We start from the raw sequence: 9,956 nt of genomic DNA on the forward strand, positions 1-9,956 counted from the left end.
GCCCCGCTTCTTTCCCCCCTCCAGCTTCAACTTCCTGGAGATGGAAGGAAAACGCGTCACTCAGAAGCCTGGCCCAGCATAGCCGGTCGTCCGCCTGGGAGTCTCGTTCATTCATGTATTTTCTCGCTCGCTTCCACTTTACCGAGCAACGCCTGGTTAAGTTTAAGATCTTGGACTCCGCTCCGAAGTGTCCGGTCGGGACCGTAATGCCTATCGGTTACTGCAGAACACGCCTCAACTTGCATTCATCCAGCACTAGGGCGATTGAAAATTGCTTAAAAACCGGGTTTCCCCCATTCCTTCACTGCAAATTTGGGAGGGTAGTGGAAATGTTAATTTGCCTCGCTATCCAATCCATACATGAGTATCTGATTGGATTGGAGAGTGAGCTAGACCCCATCTCATGTTGGGTCTTTCTCCTTTCTTACTGCCTTCCATTTTTCCTAGCATTTTCTTGTCCCGTGACTCTTGCCTTATGATAGTGAAAAGTCCAGTAGCACCTTTAAAACTAACCAACTTTATTGTAGCATAAAGGTTTCGAGAGCCACAGCTCTCTTCGTCAGGTGCATTTCGAGAGCTGTGGAGCTCGAAAGCTTATGCTGCAATACAGTTGGTTAGTCTTAAAGGTTCTACTGGACTTTTCACTATTTTGCTACTACAGACTAACACGGCTAACTCCTCTTGTCTTATGATGTGACCAGAGTAGGGTATCCTCCGTTTCTGTAGCTTCTAGGGAGAATTCAGGCTTCACTTGTTATAGAACCCACTTACTTTCCCCATATTCTTCGCTTTAATTTCGTCTTCCTGAGTGAGCGTCCTTTTAGTCTGCTGCACCCTTTTGCCAACTGAATGCCTCTAATAATCTAACCAACTTTATTGTAGCATAAGCTTTCGAGAATCACAGTTCTCTTCGTCAGAACTGTGATTCTCGAAAGCTTATACTACAATAAAGTTGGTTAGTCTTAAAGGTGCTACTGGACTCTTTTTGATTTTGCTACTACAGACTAACACGGCTAACTCCTCTGCATCTAATAATCTAGCTCACGGGGCGGGGGGAGCACCCATGTGGAAACTCCTGAGGAAATGAGTTCACCGCATGCATTTAACGGCTGAGTTTGTCACGTTTGTATAGCTTCTGCTATATAATGTTGTGATCTGTGTGATCTGCTGAGCAGGGGCTTCGTCGCATGCAGGCAACCTGTGAGCAGAGAGTTGTGTTACCTCACTGCGTAATGAGTGTAAACAGATCGCTTACAAAACACAAACCGTTCCTTGGACAAGCTCCCGGAACCTCAGTTAAGCCCTCGCCACCTTTGCCCATTTATGGAAACAGGAAGCAAAGTCGCTACTAACGTCAGCATTTTTAGAACGCCGGTAAACGCAGCGTGGACTCCTCCCCTTGTCGTCATCGCCCAATAATACATGGAGGGAAACGGTCGCCAAGGAAACTGAGGTGACCTAATGGAGGGCGGGGCCCTTTAAACAGAGAAAGCCCCGGAGAGAGGAGCGCTGGCGGCTGGGTTCGTTTCTGCTTTCTTCTGAGCGGCGCTCTATTTACTGCTCTAGTCTGGGCGTATTTGTGGGAAGGCAAAGCTGTCCTCCCGACCCGGGGGCTGCAAATGAGCGCAAGGCTTGCAGAGGCAGAAGATTGTAAATGCGGTGTTTTGCAGCTGCGTTACGGGCGTGGACGTGCACGTTTCAAATGTAAACTGATGCCTGCAAACCGTGCAATGTCTCAGTAGCCTGTGCACAGTAAACAGCAAGGCCAGGTGAGTGCGAGATACACGATGTAAGCTTAGGCAGCACTTGAGGGTAAGCCCCAATGAACACAGTAAAACGTAATTCCGAGTCGGCATACATAGGACCAGACACCGTCGCTTTTTCAGATTTCACGTAGGTCCCGCCTCAGTCAAGGTTATGAGTACGTTTCATTACAATTGTTGCCGCTCACAACCCCGGGTTGCAGCTACTATTTGCTTGGTTTCCTTTGGGCAGCAGCGGTATCTGAATTTCGTTTACATTTATGAGGTGTGCTGATGAGCACTAGAAGTAATGACTGTTATTGCAATAGAATTGCTTTCTTCTCAGGTTTCTGAATACAAGGCAAGACCTGAATTAGGAATACTAGTTTAACAGAAATTACGAAATGTTGCATCAAGCAACAACTGGGGGGAAGGGCACTTTTAAGACTAGGTTGCTAGTTCTTAGTTTGCTATTTTTATCCCGGGCTAATAATTCTCCAAACTGTAGGGGAGGAGAAATTTCCATCTTAGCTTCCTAGTCCACCACCTCACCTTTCAGGCAACAGCAGCCCATGGCATATCAACTGTCAGTCCCATTTAACAAACACTGCTCTTCCACCACAATGGCTGCATTGCCATGGAAGAGAAATAGCCCACCTACACATACTGTGAAAGAAACAGGACAGAAATGCTCTCCTCTACATTCTGCTAAAGGAGGAGCTGCTGGAGTGGGGGGAACATGACCCAAAGTCTTTGGAATCTGGGTGAGGCAATAGGAGCAGTAAAGCATATTTGAACAGAAGCACATCATTCCCTGCACACACTTGCTCTCTGTTGTGCTGTCCAGATTTGTGCTGCACTAAGCAACTCTGAATTCCCATTTTTTGTATGAGAGCGCAAAGAGTGTCATACAGAGAAAATTAGTTCTTGTGCATGTACTGCAATGTGAGAATTTCTGTCATATTGACTGAGGCACATCAGCTACCATCCTGCAGGTGACTAATCCTTCATTAAACTTATCAGGCCATAGAGCAGACTTCAGATATAAGAAGAAACTCCGTATGCCTAGTTCGACCCCTTTCTAACGTCCTGTCAGAGACCAGAAGGAGCAGAGCTGCCCTTTGTACTTGGAGAAATGATGGGTAAACCTGACTTAGAAGTGAGCAACTGGAAATTAGAACTCGCCTCAGCTCTTTGAAGAGTTGGCAAAAAGTTTCCCATGGTGATCCTGGCTTCAGCTTACTTCACATGGGCCAGAGGTTGTGGTCTCAGGAAACATGTAGCTTGCTCATATGTTACTTGTACCAGTGAAACTCATAAAGAAGTTTGTGCATTGTATTGGTTTCTGCAAGTGATATTTGTATTACAGCTATCATTGTATTTAGATTGCAATAATCAACCTCTTTTCTATTTCAAATGTCTTTTGCATTTTGATAGCTTCATCAGTGTTACAAGAAATATGAGGGTTGCAAGCATCGACATGCAACCACAGAGCAGAAATAAATTTTTGTGGTCAGTCCAGTTAGTAGGTAAACCTTAAATTTTATTTTTCAGTGTTAAAAAAATTAAATTTCAAATGAAATTGAGTATCATACATAATGTAGGATATTTGCAATTTGTTTTAGCAATTTTTCTGCATAAATATAACAGATGAGCTCTTGACTATGAGTCTTTAACTGTATAGTGACTTTCCAAATCTAAGGGGGATCAATCATCTGATCAAAGCAAAGAAGTTCTCTTGTCCTAAATATCCCCCATCCTCACTTAGAGAACTTATGTTTGGAAATTCAAAGAGAGGGATTCCAAGCAACCAAAACTGGGAAGCTACTCCATGTTTTCCTTAGCTTGATCAACTGACACAAATAAAGGTGATTTTGTGGTAAACACCCTTAATTTGAAGTAAATGCCATTGAAATCAGCGTGCTTTAGTTTAGTAAAATGTTTACAGTGTATATGCTGTGAATGTTGTTAAGGCAGAAGAGAAACACGGAAATCAAATGCACATTCTAATTAGCATGGGTTTTTCTTAAATTTATGAAACATGACTCACTGGAAAAGACAATAATGTTAGGAAAAGTTGAAGGCAGTAGGAAAAGAGGAAGTCCCAACATGAGCTGGCTTGACTCAATAAAGGAATCCAGAGCCTTCTGTTTGCAAGAACTGAGGATGTTTTGGAAGTCATTAATTCATAGGGTTCCAACGGACAGGATTGGGCTATGTCATGGGAACTTGGAAGTGAAAAGGCAGAGTTACCCATTTTGTCTGGCTGGTTGTCATATGCATGTGTGTCACAGCACAGACATAATCCCACAAATAGAGCTTTCACAAATTCAGTGTTTTTAATGGGAGTTCTGCCAGTCACAAGTACAGTAATCAAGTATAGAACAATCATACTGTGCACACACATTTGTGAATTAGGTAGTGATGGTTAGGAATGAATAGCTCTACAACCTCATGCCTTTGATCAGCATGGAGCTGGTATCTCACCTAACCTTTTGTTTGCACTAAGGACTACCTCCTACTTTGAAACCCATAGATCTAGAAGTTTTGTGGCAGGAACAAAGGAACTATATTGCCTTTGTTGATAAACAGTGGGTATTTTTTGCAGTGCTCCAAATTACATTAAGCATCTGTAAAAGTTACTGCATTACACACTGACTGTGTGCCTATGGTTATTGCTTTGTGCCTGCATGCCCCCACAGCTCATTAATGACTTTCATGGAAGTATCAGTGGGTCAGGCATAGCTACAATTTACTTCCACTGGCAAGTGTATTCTAGCATGCATTCATCAAGGGAAGTACATGTATGCGCGAATTGGAGCCAGTCTTCCTGCTTGATTCTCAGTCTTTCAAACACGTGCAACTGCAAATCAGCCCCGCTTACTTCAATTGAACCGGAATGCAATACATGTGCTTCCCCGGGGAAATTCCCGCCCAAGCAAACCGCTCTACTCTGAAGTAACGACCCGAGGAATCCTCCGCCACGGGTCGTGCACTCTCTTAATCTCCAGTTCCTAGGGGATGCACGTTCTAGGGCCAAATCTGCGCCGCAGTCGGAGCACAGCCTGCCGAGGGTCGAGGCTTTTCCTGTTGGGCGTCGTCCCCTTGGGCTGCGGGGCCTTTCGCTTTCTCCTCCTCCTCCCCCACCGCCTGACATTTCCGTCTACCCCTCCCCCTCGCGGAGAGGGCGGCCAGAGGCGCGCGGCAAAAGGGCCGGATGCGGCTCGCAGAGTGGGCGGAGGAGGCCCAGGCGCTGAGATCACCGGCAGTATAAAAGGGAGCGCGCTGGGCGCGGCCCCGCTCAATCGGGGCGGACGACGCGAGCGAGGGTTCTTCGCTGAGGCTACGCGGCCGATAGCATCGCGCACAAAAAAGGTGGGGGGCCACTTTCGCCTCCGCAGAGAAAGGACAAAGGCTTCCTGCCCGCGCCTGGAGTGTCCAGAGGCTACCATGGAAGTACAGAAGGAAGCACAGCGCATCATGACCATGTCCGTGTGGAAGATGTACCACTCACGCATGCAGCGCGGCGGCCTCCGGCTCCACCGCAGCCTGCAGCTATCCCTCGTCATGCGGAACGCCCGGGACCTCTACCTCTCCGCCAAGCTGGAGGAGGAGGACGAGATGGCCGCTGGGGTCGGCCCTGAAGGGGACTTTGCCGGGCGGCAGGCGCAGCTGGACTTGCAGACGCCGAGCCCTGGACATCTGGAGGGAGCTTCGTCGCCCCCCAGCCCGCAGGCGCTGGAGGAGAGACTTCCCCGGGCGCAGCTCGACGCGCCTCTTCTCAGCCCGCCACCTTCGGAGACGCAGCCGCTCGCCGCGCTTTCTGCCGGCCTCGAGCCGGAGCCCATGGAGACCCAGGAGGAGCCCAGCAACTCGCCCGCGCCCCCCCAGCCTCGGACTCCCTGGGGCCGGTGCGCGTCGGGGCCTCCGCCGGGCGCTGCCAAGCCTAGCCGCAAGCGCCGCAGCAGCAGTCTGGGCAAGATAGGCGCTGCCGAAGCCGGCTTGGTGCCCAGCAAGAAGGCGAAGCTGGTGGAAGAGGAAGGCGAGCGGCAGCCGCAGCGCCAAGAAGGGCCTTTCCCGAGCTTAGCCCGAGTCCTGCAGGACCGCTTCTCGGGCTTGATCCTCCAGCCGCCGGCGACTAAGGGCGGCGAGGAGCCCAAGGCGAGCTGCAGGCAAGGGGACGGCGTGCTGAGCATCATGGTCAGGGCCGTGGTGGCCTTCTAGAGCGCCCCCAGCAGGACTCGGAGCTGAAATGTCTCTCCAGAGAAGCGGCGCCTGCTGAAGCCCCTCTTTCTCGACGGGGCAGCTGCACACCGCCTCCCACCCCCGGCCCAGCGGGCCCATCTCCTCGGTGGCGGGGCCTCGGCGGTCGGGAAGGCGCGCCGCGGGAGGCTGGTGACGGACGGGGGCGGGGGGGGGGGCACCAGCGGGTCCCTCCTCCTTTCCCTCCCTGTGGGCTTAGGCGAGAGACACTCGGGTGGCTTGGGAGCGGGCGAGACAAAGCCTGCGGGAAAGGGAGCGACGATTGCTGAAGAAGGACGCCCCGACTCTGCCGGCGAGCCCGGGACGCAGCTGCTGTGAGCCGGACGAAGGACTGGCCTCGCCAAGGAGAGCGTCCGTGTTCGTTAATGGAGGAGCTGGAACGACTTTGGGGGGAGGGGAACCCCGGAACATGGGACAGACTTTAAGCCAGTCGGTTCTTTCAGTCTGATTTCAGACGGTTGATTCATGTGGAAAGCAACCACTGTCTGTAGGGCGTTCGTGGTGGTGTTTTTTTTTTTTTTGTTTTTTTTTTTTGGTGCTAGTCAACAACAATGACGTGCTTATCCTGCCTTTTAAAAAAGTTGTTACCTCCTCTGGGTGGCTGTTCTGTTTCTCCCTCATGGTTTTTTGAATGAGATTAAAGGGAGGGGAGTCCAAGATCCTTAGGCAGCTGGACTAGCTCCCCTGAAGGGCTAGAAAGCCCTGCTGAGAGCTGTTGAAGAAAAGCAGCTTTGTCGGTTCCCCTCAGCCCTGGTGGTGGGGGAGAGAGCTACTCTGCATTCCTTTCCTCAGGGCCATCCCTTTTTTCTTACCTTGTAATTAAGGATGATGAAGTGGCCTCTTTCTTTGTGCCAGAGAAGATCTCAAAACCAGATTAGTCTTGCCTGTGTGTGTATGATGAGAGCAGGAACAGAAGGGGAAGAAAAAAACCCCAACCGGTCATACTAGTTATGACACATTTCTCATATGACTGGTATTTGCATTACACTGGGTCCAAGAGGGCAGGGGATTTCCTGCTCATGCTGCCTTAGCTTTTTTTGTGTTTGTGGCTACTGTGTGTGTGTGTGTGTTTTGTTTTTTTTTAAGGTGTGGGAAGAACCCTGAGTGAGTTGACTGTGGGGGAGGGGTGGTTAAAGTACAGACATCAAAGGCAGTTTCCCTAGATGACTTAAGCTGTTGAGATAGGCCTTGAACATTGGAGTGGGGGATACTGTTTTTACACCTGCGCAATATTTTTCTCTTGACGTTTTTCACTCAGTGTTTCAACAATGAAGCCTCTATTCTAATTCTTCAGATTAGTGGGATTTCTGCATCATGTCATCTCCTTAAAAAAAGAAACTGACCATTCTGTGGAGTTCCAAGACCCCTTTTTTTGCCTTTGCTCATGCAGTATTTCTTCTGTTTGGTCTACTGTGAAACGCAGCTTATTTTCCTGGTGTCATCTGTGTTCAATAGAAATCCTTAACTGTGTGTTTAATTTAAGACAAACTCTAGATTGAAGGTTGGGGATGTTCATGAAATACTGTTTGTTTCAGATTGATGACTGTCGAGGTACTCTGTAATGCTACCTGTATGGCTTTAACGTTTTGTAACTTGTGTTTATGTTCTGTTGCTTGACACGGGGAAAATACAGGCTTCTTAGGTTCTGGTTTTCACCCTCATGGAGTTAATAATTTTGGTCACTGAAATAAAGACCATCTTTGAGTTTTTAACTGCTTTGGTGTTTCATTCTTGATGACAACATTTTAAAAATGTGTACTTAGAGGGTTATTACCCTTAGTTCCTGTGAAAGGGTGGAATGTTCAAACACTTCCTGGGTTCTGCCATCTACGCCTCGTACATTAAGAATGGTTGGATGTACAAAAAATAAGAAAATAAAGAACCAAAGGGGCCTGAAGTTGAAACAGCAAGCTGGTGGCAAGAGAGAGCAGCACATGCTAAGGGCCAGAATTCCAGATGTGATATCTAGGCAGTGAATTGGATAAAAATCTGAACTCAACTCCCATCTCCCATAGCTCAATGGTGTTCCCTTAAAAACTAGCCTAGAAGGCATGTATAACTTGACTGGGTATGCTAGACTCCTAGTGCAGCCAGAACTAAATCATGTTCCTTGTTATGTTGCAGTTTCTAAGAGTGGATGGAGGCAATGCTTAACCCATAGTTCTCCCTGTTTGTCTTTTAGGCCGTTACCACTCACATTTCAGAATTCTCCCTGTTAGGTAGCTTGGGACAAGCTATTGAGTTGCATAACAATACGTGGCTTCAGGATGGGTGTGAGAGCATTGGCTGCTTATATTTAGAACTGCAGTAACAGAGCTTGTAAACTTGTTTATGATGAACTAAAATAGCATTTCCATAAACACAGGCCAGTAGCCAGCTGGACAGTACAGGAACACAGTACAGGAGGTTGGCTATGAGTGCTTTGCAAAACATTAGCAGCTGCAGTGTCTCAAAGGTAATCTATGGAAGCATCTTGTGCTCATCTGCAGTTCTTGGGACATGCTGCAGAAACCTTATGATAAGGATTTGTTTACACAATAGTTGTTCAAAGATTGGACCCCATGGGGCCTGTGCACCACAAATTTTCAGATTGCAAAGGCACCTTGAGTAGAATTTTTTATGTCAGAAAATACATACATTCTAGTTGGGTAATTGCTGGCCAACGAAAGAAGCCTTTTGATTATAATTCCAGTATGATTTTTTCTGTTTCAAAATATACACAGGAATGAAACTGAAGAAGAGATAGCTGGTTGTTTAGGAAATTAATGCATATTATTAAAGAATGGGAGTTACGTTTTTTCCCTCAAATCAGTAGTCCTAACAAATGCAAAGAAGCTTTTCAATAATTCATTAACTTTAGGATTTATGATTTGGGGGAAAGTTTAGCATTTAACTTCCCACTAATTTTAAATAGCCAGTGCTCCAAGGATTCATTCTGGTGCATGCATTTGACAAATGGGAACAAAAGCCTATACCACAAATTTTATCTTGTAGCATTTTAAGACTCTGTTGTTCTGGTTTTCAGTAGATGTTCTATGAGACAGCTGGGGGTGTTGAAATCGATGGTGAATGGGCCCCAAGGGCTAAAGGAACTCCTGTGATTCAAGGTTCAGGAATTCACTTGTAACCTGAGCTGCAGCCAGTTTAAAGGCCATAAGCTGGTAATTTTCCCTTCTCCACAATCTAGTTACCGCTTCCCTAGTTAATTTTATGAAATCAGTTCTTCAACTGGTGTGAAGTGCTTGATGTTTCTGTAGGAGGCACAGCAGACACATTAACATAAGCTTTTTTCTTCCACTGCAAAGTTTGGGATTACCATCACTGTTGTTAGAAATAGGAGTCTCTGACCTAGTTCCCCCCACAGAACCTGTGCACTTCATATTGCAGGTTGATACTCAAAAGGAATTTAAAAACCCCTCCATATAGAAAGCTAGATGTAGTTTCTTCTGTGTTGTTTAGTTTTCATGTGAAGAGTTTTTAAAAAAAACCTTTGTATGGAAGTTTGTTCAATTTGAAGTCATACAGCTGAGACCTAAATTTCCCACTAAGTGAGAACCTAGGCATTAGATCAGCCCAACCCTATATCTTCCCACACAAAACCTACTCCACCCCTATCAATGAGTCAGCTGCAGAGTCACTCTTGGTCACAGCTTGGTTGCTCTGATACTATTCACAAAACACCAAAACGGTTATGCTGCAAAGAACCGTGACCTACTTTTCTACGAGAGCTGAGCACTCTGTACAAATGGAAGAACAAGATGCTGTTCTGATTTGGCTCCTGCTGAATGTAATTTCCTCCCCTCTTGTAACATACACTAGGAGTACTGAACACAATTGGGAATGGCTAGGTAGAATCAAAATGCCCAGTTCATATGCCCATAGGCCTGTACTGCTGCTTTCAGTAAGAAAAGTTCTTGGAAGGTCCTGTATTCTTTCTGGTATATGGCTGCT

General features: G+C 47.0%; 1 protein-coding gene across 1 annotated transcript; it reads left to right on the top strand.

The window, feature by feature from the left end:
- The first annotated feature begins 5,031 nt into the window (after positions 1 to 5,031).
- On the top strand, positions 5,032 to 7,717 carry IER2 (immediate early response 2). Its single transcript, XM_054978781.1, has one exon. The coding sequence runs from the start codon at positions 5,193 to 5,195 to the stop codon at positions 5,964 to 5,966; it is 774 nt and encodes a 257-aa protein (XP_054834756.1). The 5' UTR covers positions 5,032 to 5,192; the 3' UTR covers positions 5,967 to 7,717.
- The last annotated feature ends 2,239 nt before the right edge of the window (positions 7,718 to 9,956 follow it).

The sequence above is a fragment of the Eublepharis macularius genome, chromosome 4 (genome assembly GCF_028583425.1).
Source record: "Eublepharis macularius isolate TG4126 chromosome 4, MPM_Emac_v1.0, whole genome shotgun sequence".
Lineage (NCBI taxonomy): Eukaryota > Metazoa > Chordata > Lepidosauria > Squamata > Eublepharidae > Eublepharis > Eublepharis macularius.

Bases quoted from the DNA above. Each gene is read 5' to 3' on its own strand.
- IER2 (XM_054978781.1), top strand. From the start codon at position 5,193: ATGGAAGTACAGAAGGAAGCACAGCGCATCATGACCATGTCCGTGTGG.